The sequence below is a fragment of the Oryctolagus cuniculus genome, chromosome 6 (assembly GCF_051225735.1).
Source record: "Oryctolagus cuniculus isolate XC-2025 breed Fujian yellow rabbit chromosome 6, ASM5122573v1, whole genome shotgun sequence".
NCBI classification, from domain to species: Eukaryota; Metazoa; Chordata; class Mammalia; order Lagomorpha; family Leporidae; genus Oryctolagus; species Oryctolagus cuniculus.
The window spans coordinates 101,708,084-101,726,542 of NC_142872.1; the positions used below are offsets into that span (position 1 = coordinate 101,708,084).

Genomic DNA, 18,459 nt, shown 5'->3' on the forward strand with positions numbered 1-18,459 from the left:
AGTTGAAAAGTATGCTATTTCTCAGCTAAAAGTCATATTTTAGTATGATTCAAAACACTGTGAAAATGCAAATGCCTGCTTCAGCTGTGTTTTCTTATCATAGCCATAGGAATAAAAAAGAGATTTTCCATGTATTATCTTAGATGACGAATTAATATTATGTTCTTCTTACCCCTAGATCTCAGTCCCCAGCCCAGGGGCAAGCACTGACATAAATGTTAAGAAAATTGCAGGTATTGGTGATGTTTGTGAGTCTATGAAGCAGCAGCTCTTAGTTCTGGTGGAATGGGCTAAATATATTCCTGCCTTCTGTGAGTTACCACTGGATGATCAGGTATAGGTTAAGGAAATTGTGTGTGTTTGTATGTTTTTTAAAGAAACGTTTTTGTACTAAGCATTTGTGTCCTTTGAATTATATTTGTTTTTTGTTGTTGTTGTTGTTGTTGTTTTGTTTTGTTTTTGACAGGCAGAGTGGACAGTGAGAGAGAGAGACAGAGAAAAAGGTCTTCCTTGCCGTTGGTTCACCTTCCAATGGCCGCCACAGCCGGCGCGCTGCGGCTGGCGTACCACGCTGATCCAATGGCAGGAGCCAGGTACTTATCCTGGTCTCCTATGAGGTGCAGGGCCCAAGGACTTGGGCCATCCTCCACTGCACTCCCTGGCCACAGCAGATTGCTGGCCTGGAAGAGGGGCAACCAGGACAGAATCCAGCGCCCCGACCGGGACTAGAACCCAGTGTGCCGGCGCTGCAAGGTGGAGGATTAGCCTAGTGAGCCGTGGCGCCAGCCTAATTATATTTGTAGTAAATTTACTTTATTTGACCAGGGATAAATTATCATAAGAGAAAAGGTTTGGGTTTTCTTTTCCATATATTTTCTTGACAAGGGGCACTATTGTTTGACTTGTATTTTAGGGCTCTAGCAAACTTATTGATTGGAAAAGAGTTGAACAAGACACTGATCTGCCCTCTTGGAGTTTAAAAAGCTTATGTGAGAGCAAGATTGACAGTAACTACCATTGTGAGAGAAAGTATTGGAAGAGTAAATTTCTGGGAGGCAAAAGGTGCACTGGTGTGTCTTGGTGCTTCCCGCAGGTGCTGTAAAAATTCCTCAGCAATACCAGGCTACTCCTGGACAGACACCATACAAGATGTGTTGGTGTCTTGGCAAGCAGTTTATGCAGTTAGCAGAAGTTTTACCTTTCATGTTGACAATTTTATTCTAGCGTTTATCGTATAAAAATATTAGTTTTGGCAAGAAAGGTTGGGAAATCACAATCTGAAATCATCAGAAAAATAGAGATCTCGTGATTGTTTCCTAATACAGATGTCTTTGTACTTTGTCACAGGTATTAAGACATTTTAATTCATAATTAGGACTTGAATTCCAATTAGTCTATGAAGATTCAGATTCATTTTGAACTTGTCTTATGTAATTTTTATAGATGAAAGTCGTTAGAAAGCTTCAATTTTTGCCATATTGAATTACCGTTGGTAGATGTGATATATGGTATACATCTGTACACCCTCTGACCAGCGTTCGTTATCACTGACACACAAAAACAAAGAAACAACCACAGGGGAAAGGGCATGGCTGTGTAAAAATCAAAGAAGGACAAAATGTTTGCACAACCAGAAAAAAAAACACTCCTAAGAAGTTAGCAGTTTTATTTCTAAGGGAGCATTTCACCTGGTGACAGGGAAAAAAAAAAAATACTGTGAAGTCTGAAATCATTCTTAAAATGTTCTGTAACTGCCTTCCTGGTCTGAGTCATGGTTATTGACATATCGTAAAGATAGCTTGGCTCAGAAGATTATGCCAGAGTGAATAATGCTAAATTGCTAAAACTTACCAGTCTCACCCCAAGCAATATAAGTAGGGTTATGTTATTTATCAGTTTTATATTTTTATTATCACTCTTTAGAAGTTGCTGACTTATGTATGAAGACATGATTTAAGAATTGGGAAACTGAAATCCAGTAACCAGTCAGAAACAGTTTTTATTTGCTAACTGATATTTTAATATTAACAGTGTACATTAACAACCATGATTAATGAGTGTCTATTATGGGTAATGCCCTGGGGAATTAACTTTTGCTTGCACTATAAATTATATTATTTTATTTAATTCTCTGGGGAGCTCTGTGGCACAGGTATTATTATCTCCATTTTACCATCTATGAAATAGAATCCTGCATTGGTGAAATGGAATCCATTCAGTAAATTCATCAAACAAACATTTATCGGGAGACTGCTGTTGAGTTTTATTGTTTGTGGGTATTCAGCACTAAAGAAAGATTGCTTCAACATTCTCATAAAATTTGAAATTTAGGAGAGACACACAATAAATAATAAACAAATTATGAGAAAGTTAATTCTGGGTGGAGATAGGTTCTGTAAAATGCTATAACGTGGAATAGGATGAATTGTTGGAGAATGCTTGGGGTGGAATGGAAAGGATACTTCCAAGTAGCCATCAGGGAAAATAGGCCCTGCAACCTGAACAACAAGGGACCTAAGCACACCATGATAGTAGGAGAAAGCATTCCAGGCACAGGAACAGCATGTTCTAAAGTTCTGAGTCATGCTAGGAGAGGGTGTCGCAAGATGAAGTCAAGAGACACGGCGGGTGAGAGGTTAAAGTATCAAACCCTCCCCCACACCTCCCATCACCCCAGCAGCTATGATTGATGACTCTGGATCATATTCTAAGGACAAGAAACCGTTGAAGAGTTTTCAGCAGAGATGTGATATTAAGTGATTACTATTTTGCAAATATCAAGATGAAAGCTCCGTCAAGAGGATTTAGGATGGAAGAACTAGTAAGAAAGCCAGAATACCTACTGAATGTGTTGTGGTTGTCTAGGAACCTGGACCTGAATAGTAGCCATGGCAATAGAGAGTGATGCTTCTGTTTGGCTTCTAATGTGAGAAGTAGCAATGGGGTTTATTGTAGAGTTAGAGAGGACTCAAAGTAGGCTCTGTTTAGATATGAACACACGGTTTGGATAATGGTACTGTTTACTAAGATGACAAAGATGTTGGAGAAGCATGACTTTGGTATGTGTTGGACGTGGAATGCTTCCTATGCCTCCCAGTGGTGATTTCCAGCCGGTATTGAGAATATGAATGAAGCTCAACTGAGAGCTTCCTGCACACTCAGAGGTTCTATCTGGAGTTGTGGAACCCAGACCTCTATCCGTTTCCCACTACAAGTCCTCATCTTGCCTTTGTTTATTATGGTCAGAGGATTATGTTTTATGTGTATTTTATCATTTAGTCTCCATAAATACAGTGAGTTTTCTTTTTATTGTTACTCCTATTTTATAGATGTGAACAAATCAGACCCAAATACACTGGTTAATTTACACAAGGTTAAACATGTAGTTCGTGACTAAGTGGGTATTTGACCTCTTATCTGCCTGATTCTGTTTCCCTCCAAGAGTTAACTGCTCTGCATTTTTTTCTGCTGCCGTTGTATTGATTTCTTAGGCAATTTTAGAAATTTTGAAGTGTAAACTCTTTTGACATGATAAGATAGAAAACTAGAAGGCTTAATATGGTGAGGATCTATGAGTATTATAGTTTGTTAAAACTAAAAAGTCCCAGGCTTAAAAGAGCACTGTAAGTTAATCAGACTTGAATTATGCCATCATTTAATCATTATATTTTATAATTAATTGCTAAACTTGGAATCTTTCATTAAGGTGGCACTGTTGAGAGCTCACGCGGGGGAACACTTACTGCTTGGAGCTACAAAGAGATCCATGATGTATAAAGATATATTGCTTTTGGGTAAGCTTTTTTTAATTTAAGAAAAATTATGCATATTTCGTCCTTACAATAACAAGCAGGATCTATTCTGTACATACAAAGCATTCATAAGCATTGTCACATGGTGCCCTTACTTCACACATCAAATTTGATTAATTGTGTTTGACTTGCTCCTGTTTTTCCTTGCCTTGATTGTGTTAAGTTCAGAGTACAATGATATGATTACAGAACATCAAAATTTCCTAATAACAAGGAGAGATCATGGTGCCGGCACTTTGGCCTAGCGGGTTAAGCAGCCGTCGGCAGCAGGAGCATCCTATATGGGCTCTGGTTTGAGTTCCAGCTGCTGTACTTCTGATCTAGTTCCTACTAATGCACTTTGGAAAGCAGTGAAAGATAACTCAATTACTTGGGCCCCTGCATCCAAATGGGAGACCTGGAAGAACCTCCTATCTCCTGGCTTCGGATTGGCCTAGCTCCAGCAATTGCAGCCATCTGAGGAATGAATTAGCAGATGGAAGATCTCTCCTTCTCTCTCTGTCTCTCCCTCTCTTTCTCTATCTCTCTGTCACTCTGCCTTTCAAGTAAATAAATAAGTAAATCTTTTTCTTTAAAAAAAGGAAAGATTGCTCAATAAACATAGTATTGAAGTTTGTTTAAATTGCATTGGAACAAAGAGTTAGTAATGTATCTGATTGTCTTTTGTGGTCCCAAAATTTTTTCACACTTCAAAGTGTCTGCTTAATGAATTAGTTTATGTGCTTTTAAGGAACATTTTTATCTGCTATGATGTCATTGTCCTTGATGTGCTACAAAATAACCAATTAAAAAATTTGGTGGGCCGGCGCCACGGCTCACTAGGCTAATCCTCTGCCTAGCGGCACCGGCACACCAGGTTCTAGTCCCGGTTGGGGCGCCGGATTCTGTCCTGGCTGCCCCTCTTCCAGTCCAGCTCTCTGCTATGGCCCGGGAGTGCAGTGGAGGATGGCCCAAGTGCTTGGGCCCTGCACCCCATGGGAGACCAGGAGAAGCACCTGGCTCCTGCCTTTGGATCAGTGCGGTGCGCCGGCCGCCGCGGCCATTGGAGGGTGAACCGATGGCAAAAGGAAGACCTTTCTCTCTGTCTCTCTCTTTTACTGTACACTCTACCTGTAAAAAAAAAAAAATTTGGTGGCAATGTCTGAAAAATTTGTTCTGGAAGAAACAAAAGTAGGATATCAAGTGGGAAAAACATGAGGGAAAAGCTTCATTAATTGCTTAAATCCTCATTTTACTAAATTCATCAAATTAGATTTTTAGGATTACTTTCCTTCTAATGATTACTAGCTTGTATAAAATGATGATGAGATTTTTTTATTTCATTGATAGATGTTTTTGCTCTAAATTTAAATAAGCAGAACATAATATACCAATAGCTGGTATTGATTGAGGACTTACTATGTAAGTATGTGTCTCTGAGTGTTTTACAGGTACATCCTTTCTACTTTAATTTCTAGAATGCTAAGGGATGAATACTATTATTTTCAGTCCAGTTTGCAAGTGGAGAAATGGGGACAGAGAACTTTTATCTGAGGTCACAAAGCTAAGAGAGAGTGGAGCCAAGATTCTAAACCACATAATTTGACTGCAGAGACTGTGCACTGAAATCCTTATTAAATACCTTTCTTGCCTTTCTAGTAAACATTTCAAACATTTCTTTCTTCATAAATCTGATTGCAACATAACTATAATAGTCTCCTATGTCATTCAAATTGAAACATTAGGATAGGTAATTTCCAGTAAGAAAGAGTGAGGCTCAAGGAGAGAAAAAGGAACTGTGAGATGATGGATAGGTTAATTAGTTTGGTAATCATTTCACATTGTATATGTATATTGAAACATCACACTGTGCACTTTATGTATCTATACTACCTTGCCCATCATACCTCAATAAATCTGGGGAAAGGAGTTAGGCTACATTGAATAAATCTTTTAGGACATATTCTTACTTCAAAGATTGTCTTTTGCATATAGTGAAAGAATTGAAAATATTTTGCTTTTCATGAAAATGGAAAATAGCAATTTAGCTTCTATCTTAGCCACGGCTCACTTGGCTAATCCTCCGCCTGCAGTGCCAGCACTCTGGGTTCTAATCCTGGTTGGGGCGCCGGTTCTGTCCCGGTTGCTCCTCTTCCAGTCCAGCTCTCTGCTGTGGCCTGGGAAGGCAGTGGAGGATGGCCCAAGTGCTTGAGCCCTGTACCTGCATGGGAGACCAGGAGGAAGCACCTGGCTCCTGGCTTTGGATCAGCGCAGCACACTGGCAGTGACGGCCATTTGGGGGGTGAACCAACCAAAGGAAGACCTTTCTCTCTGTCTGTCTCTCTCACAGTCTAACTCTGCCTATCAAAAAAAATAAATAAATAAAAATAAAAAATAAAAAGGAAAGTACAATAAGTAATTATTGTATCATAGCCAGAGAATATCTAAATTAGAAAGAACTACAGGGAGTAGTTGACCAAGTGCTCTAATTTCTTAACTGTCTTGAATGTAGCTCCTTAAGTGTTCATCACTCATCTGTTTAAAGAAATCCAGGAAGAGGGAATATCTAATGAGCAACTCATGAGAATACACATGCTATTTTATTTTTATTTTTTCACATCGGCTTCCTTTACTTAGGCTTGTTAAAGCCCTGTCTCAGTTTTCACTCCTTCATCTGCCTAAGCATCAAAGGAGAGCTGTTTAATCCACTATAAATAACAAAGATTCTTTAGGATTTGTGTTACGCCCGTTAATGAGTAAGACACTAATGGATGACTGACATGGAGGAAAGCTAATCATTACATGTTGGTTTGCCCTTGTCAATTATTAGCTCGTTATTAGTCTGTACTTTGGTATTATCACCAGTGACGGAGACTGTTAAAATGCATGTGATCACATTATCAATATTATTGATCCTTTAAGTATCCTTAAGGTTTTCTAAAGTAACTACTGAGAGAAGAAATACTATCACTGTTCCGTTTTGATTGTTGTTCTGTAAAGGTGTAAACAAGGCTTGATAGTTTTTGAGGGGAGGTGGTTAACTTGTGTGTTTGCTTTGCACCCTAGGAAACAACTATGTAATTCACCGCAACAGCTGTGAAGTTGAGATCAGCCGTGTGGCCAATCGGGTCCTAGATGAGCTGGTTCGACCATTTCAAGAAATCCAGATTGATGACAACGAATATGCTTGTTTGAAGGCAATTGTGTTTTTTGACCCAGGTTTGTTTTCAAAACTCCATTAAAATTAATATAATGAAAATGAAACTTTTTCTGTATTTGAATATTTGGTTTCACACTCTGATGAGATTAAGTGTTCAGATTGTCCCTTTTCCCCCTTTATTAGATGCCAAAGGGCTGAGTGACCCAGTGAAAATTAAGAACATGCGATTCCAAGTGCAGATCAGCTTGGAGGACTATATCAATGATCGGCAGTATGATTCTCGGGGGAGGTTTGGAGAACTGCTGCTGCTTCTGCCCACACTGCAAAGCATCACCTGGCAAATGATTGAGCAAATACAGTTTGTGAAACTTTTTGGGATGGTCAAAATTGACAACCTCCTTCAGGAAATGTTACTGGGTGGTGAGTATGTTTATGAACTTCTATTTCATCAATTGACATCATACTAAATACATTAAAGTAAATTTGACCTATTTTTTGGTTCACGTATTTTTCATCTTTTGATGTGCCATGTTTTTCTGCCTTTTATCTTGTTCTGCCATGATATGATAACTCAATTTTTAATATTTAGAAAGTCTGAAAAACCTATTGGAGGGAGACAAAAAATTTGAACGGGCTCAAGTCTCCGTTCTTATTAATCCACCATCTTTACCCCACAGAGCCCTTAAGCCTACATTCAGATCCTTCCAAATATGATAAATAGAAGTGTATTTCCTGTTTTAAAGACCTCTTGAAATGTATTAATTTTTTAATGCCCTGACTGCTTTAAAATCTTATGAATATTAGAATTGCAACATAGCCTGAGTAGTAAATAACTTAAAAATGAATGTGTTGTCTTGAGATAATTGATACAAAACAGTAGACAGGGAAAATTAGATTTCAGTGCTCCAATAAATGTCAGAAATAAGCTAAGAAACCATTTATTTTGTGTTCTGATGTAAATTAAATTTCCTTGTAAAATCACTGCATTATTTTTGAGTTTCTGGTGCTTAATGTGTTCCTAATGATATCTTTGTGAAATAAAAGTTGTTCATGCTATTAGGGTGATCCCAAATACTATAAACTTAAGGTAAGTGATTCTTGGAATTGCCTTAACAACAGGCAGCAAGCCTAATGATTCCAGGAAATAGCATATACGTTCCATTATTAATATACAGCAAAATATGAAACAACATTAATCTAGCCAATGTGCAGTGAAAGTTGACATGGTCCGTGTTATGGCAGTGGTTCTGTGCACTTATTTTTGAATTCTCAAAAAGCACTTGGCAAAAATAGCAATATTCAAACTTCTATCAACATTCATGTCCAGGTAAACTTGCCGTTCTGGTTACATTACCACTCATGCAAGTGTCTTCTTATCTTCTGTAGGTGCTTCCAATGATGGTAGCCATCTCCATCACCCAATGCATCCACATTTGTCTCAAGATCCATTAACTGGACAAACAATACTTTTAGGTCCCATGTCAACCCTGGTTCACACAGACCAGATCTGTAAGTATCTGGGATACTTTTCCACTATATATTTCTTAAATTAATTAACTGAGAAAAAGTGGAATTCAGGGAAGAATCCATTATTACCCAGAAATTGTAGAAACAGGATAGAATGTACTCTCCATGACTCAACTATGGGGCATAGTGATATTCAGCTACTCATTAATTAGGCATGAGATCTTAAAATGTTCTACTTCATAGGTTTTGGAAGCACAAAAGAATGCACAGGTTGTCTTAGATTTGCATGTTGGCAAGGGACCATAAAAATGACCATGCAAGCTAAAATCATACAAAAATCAATAATCATGGGAAAAGTATGATTGTTTATGGCCTGTAAAAATGCTTATCAAGGGGATAGACATTTGGTGCAGCTATTAAGATGTTTAGAATACCATTATCCCTTATTAGAGCTCCTGGTTCCAATTCCAGCTCCTCCCCTTCTAATCCAGCTTCCTACCAGTGCACAGCCTTGGCGGTGACAGCTGATGGTTCAGATACCTGGGACTCTGCCACCCCTATATGAGACCTAGACTGAGTTTCAGGCTTCTAACTTTGACCTGGCCCAGCCACAACTGTGGTGGGCATTTGGGGACTACACCAGTGGATTGGGAGCTTTTTATTTCTCTGCATTTCAAATAAAACTGAAAATAAATAAACTTTTCAGATGTTTCTCCAAACATTAAGAACTCTATTAAACTATAGATTATATATATATGTATGTAGAGAAATTGAGGAAGTAATAATCCTAATATTTATTTAGTGTACTGTAATTTGAAACATTAGAAACACTGAGCATTAAAGTGTATTATTTTCATGTAAAAAATCTGGGAAATTGAACAGAGCTGGTCTCCTTCTGTAACTTACAGTAAGATATGAGCATCTTGGTCTATGGCCTGATGAATTTTACTCCTTGGAAAGTTTGTTAGCTTTCAACCTTTCCGTCTTTGTACTTTCAGTGTCCCAAAATATCTATGAATGCGTTTATTGTGATCTTTTTGGCTGGTTTTAATTCCTTTGGGATAGCTGCATCCTTTTCATTACAGCCAGTTTTGTCACTGATGTGGACATGTCTTCCTTCACTGTTCCTGGCTGCACAGTTAGTGACTCAGATAGCGGCAGTGTCAAATACCCATGGTCAGCTACTTCCAGGACTCAGCTGATTTCTCATTTACATTTTTTTTAAACATTTGGATCTTTTTATTTATTTGTTTGACAGATAGTTAGACAGTGAGAGAGAGAATGAGACAGAGAGAAAGGTCTTCCTTCCATTGGAAGTCGTTGGCTGAACTAATAGATGGAGGTGTTATTTATGCAGTTAGCTCGCAGTTATTTGTGAGTAATCCTGATGAAATTGCGCTACATTGTTGCAAGACTAGTGCTATTCAACTAAGACTTTTATCTGGATTCCTGCATACAAGAACTAGGCAAAGTGAAACTCCTTGGAACTCATAAAGCTCTATGTACCCTAGGGGTTGTTAGTAGCTAAATTAATCACATATTATTTGGAGTTTTAGTGCAAAGTCTATTCAAGCTACCCTGGTGCTAAAAATCTCTAATTATCTAACAAAATATCTAGAATTAATTCATTGCTTCTGAATTTTATTGGCTAATCTCATATTTGCCTCCATTGCCTCAGAACACCAAACCAACCAACTCCCTGAGATGACTAGAGTTATTGTGTTGCAACCAAAAGGCATACTAGTGTTGCCTATTGAATTCACAATAAATGTTAGTATCTAGCTACAATATTGCTTTACCTAAATGTTCCCTGCTATGCAATAACAGTTTTGTGATTTCCACCTGACTGCTTGAGCATGAGAGAAAGTAGAGACCAGTGAGATGGACGCTGTCATGCTTCCCTTTAAAAACAAGGCCTGGAGGCCAGCTCTCTGCTGTGGCCACGGAGTGCAGTGGAGGACGGCCCAGGTGCTTGGGCCCTGCACCCCATGGGAGACCAGGAAAAGCACCTGGCTCCTGGCTCCTGCCATCGGATCAGCGCGGTGCGCCGGCCGCAGCGCGCCGACCGCGGCGGCCATTGGAGGGTGAACCAACGGCAAAGGAAGACCTTTCTCTCTGTCTCTCTCTCTCACTGTCCACTCTGCCTGTCAAAAAATTAAAAAAAAAAAAAAAAAAAAAAACAAGGCCTGGAGTGTGTTTTTGTAAATTGTGTATGCAACAATATTCTTTGAGTTTCTAAGAGAAGCAGAAAGGAAATTAATAATAAAAAGCATAAATTATGGAAATAATCTGATGTATTTAATCATGAGTATTTGAATGATGTTAATTTGGAACCATCCTTGCAAAGTAAATGTTACCATTTTCATTTACCAGATAGTCAAGAACAGTGAGAGAGACAAGCCCAATACCATATCAGAATTGTGTTTCTCAGGGAACAGTTATTCATAAATTCAGAAAATAAACACATGGACAATGCATTAAGTATTGTAGGCATCAATGGGAGAGTCTGACAATACTGCTGGCACTTGAATCCCTCACTTTGTAAGTGCTAGTGTTCTATGATTTTAAAAAATATATTTACTAGCCCTAATCTTTTAAAAATCACTTTATCACACTTTTTAATTTTATTTTTCCTCTTTTAACAAAACATTTATGAGAATCATTTGTAACAGAAAACTTGGTGTTGCTTGTGCTCATCTGGAATAGTTTATATTTTATGCAAAACAAGACATTAAACACATGAATAAAAAAATCTAAGATGATGCATATTTTGTCTGTCTTTTAGAAAAGGCTAGTGTGATTCTAGGTCCATTATAAATATCTACAAATAATTTTAAAGGCAAATTTTTATATTCTTTTGATAAACTGCATTTGAAAATAATAAAATTAATTATCCTGATTAAAATTTTTATCTATTCTGCTCAATATATGGAATAATAAGTACTAAAATATTTCAAGTTTTTAAACATATTAATTATCTAATAAATTATATAATTACATGGTAAGGGTTTATAATAGGAGGAAATACTATTCTGGACAATGAACTATTCAAATTGTATCTTATATTCAACACAATTTTTTAAAATATTTAATTACTTTCTATTCACTTTTTCAGGCTTACTTTTTACATTGATGGGGAGAGGACAGGCAAGCTATCAATTGTAATAGCATAATACTGAAAAAACAAGACCAGCATTTTTCAGATGCCTTTGACTGTAGCTTAGATATCAAAACACTTACAAAGTATTTTAACCTTAATTTTTTATGTCATCTAATGTGTCTAAATTAATGGAATCCACACCAAATATGTTTTTATTTTTCATGCATGTTGATTATCTAAAAAGTATATTTTGCTTTGAAACATTTGAAATCATTAACAGTCTATTCATTCTTTTCACTAACTCCTTTTTCCTGGGTTTGTTAGCAACTCAAATGCTCACAAATGCTATTGAGAAACCAAATGACACCTTACAGTGACCTATTCCTGCTTAATGTTATTTGAGGAGCAGAGTGAAATTGCCTATTCAGTGTATGTCGACAGACTGATAATGCATGATGTAGCTCATTGTGGGATGTAAGATAATTTTTAAATGTGTCAAAAAATACAAGTGTATGTTGGAGTTGTGTGGGGTTTCACGGGCAAAGGCACATTAACCACTACCATCACAGACAATTCTATGTTTGTTTGTTTCAGCAACTCCAGAAACACCACTCCCTTCCCCACCCCAAGGTTCTGGACAAGAACAGTACAAAATAGCTGCAAACCAAGCGTCCGTCATCTCACATCAGCCTCTCTCCAAACAAAAGCAATTGTGAGGACATGTTTACTTCGAACGGCACTGCATAAATGTGAAAAGTTGGCCTTGAAATATCTCAGGATAGACCTTTTGGCAAACTCTCAGCCAAAACTTTTTCATGGTGCTGTTGTAAGATGGTATCATTTTCTTGTTTATATGCTCCTTTTGTTTGTTATGCCTACTGTGTAAAACTTCACCTGCAACCAGTGTATATTTGAGTTTGAATATGTTTATATACTGTATTTTTTTCCAACTGTGCCTGAAACAGTTGAATCCTATGTATTACTTTCATTTGTTGTCTTAATATTAATTTAAATCTGTAAATAATTGCTTTATTGTGATGTGATACAGAACTAAGTGCTTTTTTTTTAACTGAGAATAGCAGATGAGAAATCCCAGGTTAATATAAAATGAACCAAGTTTTTTTTATAAATTATAAGCTTGCAGATTAGAAAGGCAAAGCAGTTGCTGTAGAATAGAATGTATTTCTTTGAAGAAGAATCATTATGTGCATTCGGTGGCCAAGAAGCTTCTCTGGTCCACAGTTACTTGCTTTTCTCAAGGATGACTGGGTAATCTATGAAACTGGACTGTATTTGAATGTGTGTATTCAGATAGAGCATGCTCATTTTATCAGTTAGGATACAGCTACCCTGTACCAAAGAAACCTCTAAAACAGTGGCCTCACTGAGAGAAATGTTTGTTTCTTTTTTGCTGAAACAATCTAGAAATAGCCATCCACTGAGCAGGAAGCAGCACATGACCACGACTATCTCCCAGGGGGCCGTGGAGTTGTTGGGTGGAAAGCCTGTGCAGGCTCAGGCTGTACAACTCTGGGAGAAAGGATATGGGGAAACCAATGAGCCATGTTCCACACGTGTGCCTTGTGTAGTCCTCACAAAAGCCCCATTAAAGCAGCATTATTATCTCTCTTTTGGAAATAAAAACATCTTTGGCTTGGAGGCTTATGGATTGTAACCGAACTTCATATACCTGAAAAGTAAGAAGCCACATTCAAAACTCAGGTCTGATCGACTTTAATGAAGGTGATCTTTGGTATGTGATGAAAAATGTGAGGACTTTACTCACACTGCGGTTTTTAAATATATGCAATTGAGTGATTGGATGAATGCTGTCCGTCATGTTATCTGTAATATATCTTTCAAATAAGTGATGAGCACAAAATTGTTGTAGTGTGAATATGAACCACCTTTCTACTTATGACAAAAATCTTCCCCTCAAAACATTAAAGAAAATAAAAATACACCAAATAAATTTTGATAAAATAAATCAAAGCAAAATCAAATAACTGACTTAGAAGACTTTCAGAAATTCAACAACCCGGAATATGTGAAATGACCGGTTCTGGACTGAACACAGCTAACTGGAGCCCTAAGCTCCTTAATATCATCTGAATCTGGAATTTATTTTAAACAATCAGTAACACTTCACCTCAGGAAGCAGTGGTTCCTCTCTCTCACTATACTTACTGAAGCAGGGAACATAATTATGAATGATGTAATAAAGAGTATCTCAAGCTGTAAGAGATTGAATTAAATCATTTTAGGGCCCTTCAAAATTTCTATTATTAGAAATAAAAAGATGTTAACATTAACTGACTTATTGGCTGTTAAAATGAAACTGAACACTTAAAGTGGAATAATGATTACTTAAAAGCTGTCATTGATTTAATACAATCAATAGTATTCCTTCAAGAGCTGGCACTCTTGTGAAACTGTAAAATATATAGGTGAGATGGAAAAAATTTTAGCTGTTAATTTTGGAAAATTTTCTCTAATGTCTGTCTCATGAATGTCTTTGATTTTTATAAATACAAATGTCTTCTGTAGGTTTTGTTTACTATTTTGGGTTCTTCTGTCAGCAGATATAAAATACACTGTTTTAGTCCATTTGAGCTTTAATAACAAAATGCCATAAACCGCACATATGATAAACAACATAAATATATTTCTTATGGTTCTCCTTGTTAAATAGTCCAAGATCAAGGCATGGCAAATTCAGTGTCTCTTTCAGAGTGGGACCTCCAAGCTAGGTCCTTGCTTGTGGAAGGGGCAGGAGCTCTCTGTGTCCTCTTTTGTATGGGCACTAATCCCATTCACAGGGGCTCTGCCCTCATGACATCCCAAAGGCACCACCTGCTAATGCCGTCACATTGGCAATTACGTTTCAACACAGGAACTTTGAACTAGGCAAGCATTCAGATCATAACAAACACCGCTAAAATGTAAAACACAAAATTTACTTTTAGTGGATCTTCTAATTTATTACTACACAACTATGTTTTAGAAATTATTATCAATGATTTGGTTTTAATACCTATGGTCAGGGGATTTGTAATATAATATTTTTATATACAGAACTGCCAAAAATGCTAGACAGGAACTGATGTTTTCAGCATATTTTCAATATATTGATAAGAAAGTTATTGCTTTTATATAATACACAACTTTTTTTTCAGGTAACAGAAATGGATAAGTTATTGTGAAATAATTCATTTTATAAATGTAAAATTATTTTTATAAATTTCATTATTGAAAATCAAAATTATTAGATTTTTTAAATGTTAAATTATAATGAGATTAAAATATTTCTGAACTGTGATGTTGTTTGAACTTTCTAAATAAAAACAGAAAAAAACTGAAATGGGTTGTTTTGTTAGTGTTTAAAATGGTTTAATAATTTTAGAGATGTTGATATTATCTTTTATAAAATTATTATCAGTGCCACAAACTTTTGGGTACCAGAGCTCTCAAGTTTCCCATGAAATTTTTTGGGGAAAGACATTAAGTCTTAGTCATACGTGTAACTTAAAGTAAGCAGTCATTATCTTATAGTCCAGTAACTCAGTACTATTCGAGACTTTACCAGATGAACATGCTTCCAAGTTAAAAAAAAAGTCTCAAAAACCTGAAAGACACTGGTCACGAATGTTTAGCAAGCAAGAAAGTTAGTGCCAAACCTTGAGAAGGAGACGAAACACAGAAGGGCAGGCTGAACATGCAATTCCTTAGAGAGAATGCTAGGTATTTTTAATGTTGGTTTAAATGTGTCAATGATTCACTGAATTGTCTTTAGTAGGATGAAACGTGATTTGATTTTATTTTTTAAAATACATCACTCTGTTCATGAAAAGCAAGTCCAGTTGGAGTAGCACTGCATGAGTTCAGAGAGTGACATTATTGAGACAGGGAGAAAAGAGAGGCCTGTAATTTGATGTTGGATGAGAATACCAACACTGGATGTATATTTGGAAGCAGACACGATACCTTCTTTTTTAAAAAAAAAATTAAGATTTTTATTTTATTAATTTGAAAAGCAGAGTTATGGAGAGAGAGGAAGAGACAGAGAGAGAAACAGATCTTTCATCTGCTGGTTCACTCCCCAAATGGCCACAACAGCTTGTGCTGGGTCTGACTGCAGCCAGAGCCTGGAACTTTGTCCAGGTCTCTCCCATGAATTACATGAATCGAAACATTTTATCCCCTTCTCTTGTCTAACTGCTTTACCTAGGAGCTCCAGTACTATCCTGAAAAGCAAAATGATGAAAGTGGGCATCCTTGTTTTGTTCCACATCTTAGAAAGCCTTCAGCTATTCCTCATTCATTATTATGTTATCTGATGGCTTTGCAACACTTTTTACATTAAGGTATGTTAACCTAATTTGAACGTATATCATGAGGAATGTTGAATTTTATCAAATGACTTTTCAGTAGCTATTGAGATGATAATATCATTATTGTCCTTCATTCTATTGATGTACACTTGATCTTAGCCAAAAGGCCGAGAAGTGATCATTCTATTGATGTGTTTCACATTAATTGATTTATATAAATCAAACCATCCTTGTAATCCTGCAATGAATTCCACTGGATCATGATGAAAGATCTTTTATTCATCTATTTTTAAATTATTTTTTAAAATGTTGATTTATTTATTTTAAAGAGTTATGGGGGGAAGAGACAGAGAGAAAGAGAGAGAGAGAGAGAGAGAGAGAGACCTTCCATTCTCTGGTTCACTCCCCAAAAGGCCGCAAGGGTCGGGACTAGGTGAGGCTGAGCCAGGAACTCCATTTAGGTATCGCACATGAGGGCAGGGGCCCAAGCACTTGAGTTATCTTCTGCTGCTTTCTCAGGTACTTAAGCAGGGAGCTGTGTCAGAAGTAAAGAAGTCGGGAGTAGAACTGGAGCTCATGTGGGAAACTGGCATTATCGGTCACAGCTTAACCTGCTATGCCACAACTCTAGGCCTTGAGTATCTTTTCAGTGTGTCATTGGATTCAATTTGTTAATACTTTGTTGAGGATTTTTGTGTCTATGAACATCAAGGATATTGGTTTATAGCTTTCTTTTTTTTTTTTTTTTTCTGGATGTATCTTTGTCTGATTTTGGCATGGAAAAAAGGCTGACCTTATAGTATGACTTTGGAAGAACTCCATACTTTTCTATTTTTTAAAATTTAAGAAGGATTCATATTAATTCTTCAAATGTTTGGTAAAATTCAGCAGTGAAGTCATCTGATCCTGGGCTTTTCTTTGATGGGACATTTTTTAAAAAAATTATTAAATATATACAAATTTCATGTATTTCATATATATAGATTCATGAACATAGTGATACTTCCCACTCTATCCTCCCTCACACTCAAGCTCCAACCTTTCTTCCTCCTCCCTCTCCTATCCTCACTCTTAACTTTTACAAAAATCTTTTTTTCAGTTTACTTTATACTCATGATTAACCCTACACTAATAAAGAGTTCAAGAAATAGTATGACAAAAAAACACTATTCCTCAACAGTAGAGACAAGGGCTATAAACTATATATCTTTATCTATCTATCTATCTATCTATCTATACATATATACACACAAATGTTATTTCCTCTTGCAGGATGGAACTCTATCATTATGTAATGACCTTGCTGGTATCCTTTCACTGCCTTTAAAAACCTACTTATCTGATAGAAGTATCTCTCCCTCATATTGAAAGAATAAATTTGCTCAATACAGTTTTTCTGGATAGAAATTATCTAACCTCAGTACTAAGAATCTCACTCCATTCTCTCAGCATGTAAGGTTTCTACTGCAGTATCTCCAGTCAAGTGAATTGAGAAATACTCTTTAGTGTGTTGGTCTTTTTTTCCTTGCAATGTTGAGAATTCTGTGTTTATTTTTAATGTTGGAGAAGTTGAATATAATACGGCTTTGGGTGGACTTGCTTAAGTTGAATGCAACTGGTGTCCTTTGACTTCCTTGTACCTGGATGGTTCCATCTGTCTTCAGAGTAGGAAGTATTTTCTCATATCCTTCTGAATGTGCTTTATGTTCAGTTCCTCTTGAATCTCAATAACTGCAATATTGCTCTTTTCATGTTATCCCATCTTCATTCCTCTGGATTCTTTGTTTCTCCTCCAATTGCATATTTCAAAATATCTTGGCTTCAAGCGAATTATTTCTTCTGTTTGATCCATCTGCTATTGAAGACTTTGATGACATATTTAATTTCACTTAGTGTATTTTTTCTGCTCAATTTTATCAATATATCTATCAAATCTCCCAGCCTTTTTTTTATTAGACAGGCAGAGTTAGACAGTGTGAGAGAGAGACAGAGAGAAAGGTCTTCCTTCCGTTGGTTCACCCACCAAAATGGCTGTTACTGCCAGCACGCTGGGCTGATCCAAAGCCAGGAGCCAGACGCCTCCTCCTGGTCTCCCATGCGGGTGCAGGGGCCGAAGCACTTGGGCCATCCTCCACTGCCTTCCCGGGCCACAGCAGAGAGCTGGACTGGAAGAGGAGCAACCGGGACTAGAACCCGGCGCCCATATTGGATGCCAGCGCTGCAGGCGGAGGATTAACCAAGTGAGCCATGGCGCCAGCCCCTCAAATCTCCCAGCCTTTGACTTGCTTTTTCATTTTCTTGCTTATGCATTCAAAGAACATTGAGTTTTTATTTGGATAAGTTCAATTTATCTAATTTGTCTGTTATGGTATTTGTCCTTTATAGCCTGTTTTTAATAAGGATATAGAAAGAATAGAATGATCCTATTGCGATTTGTTATGTAAAAAGGTATAGTTGCTTTGAAAATAATTTAGGGATTTACTATAAGGGTTATATATATAATTACCATATAAGCCAGAAATGGCACTCCTAGATATTTGCCTAAATGAAATGCAAATGTATATCACATAAAGACTTGTGCAAATATTTTTATCGATAGCTGAAAACTGC

General features: G+C 36.9%; 1 protein-coding gene across 7 annotated transcripts in view; it reads left to right on the forward strand.

Moving 5' to 3' along the window:
* Positions 1-14,879, forward strand: part of HNF4G (hepatocyte nuclear factor 4 gamma) — a 138,590-nt gene extending 123,711 nt beyond the window's left edge. For all 7 annotated transcript variants that reach the window (XM_070075241.2, XM_008255673.5, XM_008255676.5 and 4 more), the window contains 6 exons: positions 179-334; positions 3,707-3,794; positions 6,858-7,010; positions 7,135-7,371; positions 8,338-8,460; positions 12,113-14,879. In XM_070075241.2, coding sequence (XP_069931342.1) covers positions 179-334; positions 3,707-3,794; positions 6,858-7,010; positions 7,135-7,371; positions 8,338-8,460; positions 12,113-12,234 — 879 coding nt within the window. In that variant the 3' untranslated portion in view covers positions 12,235-14,879. The remainder of the gene's footprint in view (positions 1-178; positions 335-3,706; positions 3,795-6,857; positions 7,011-7,134; positions 7,372-8,337; positions 8,461-12,112) is intronic.
* The last annotated feature ends 3,580 nt before the right edge of the window (positions 14,880-18,459 follow it).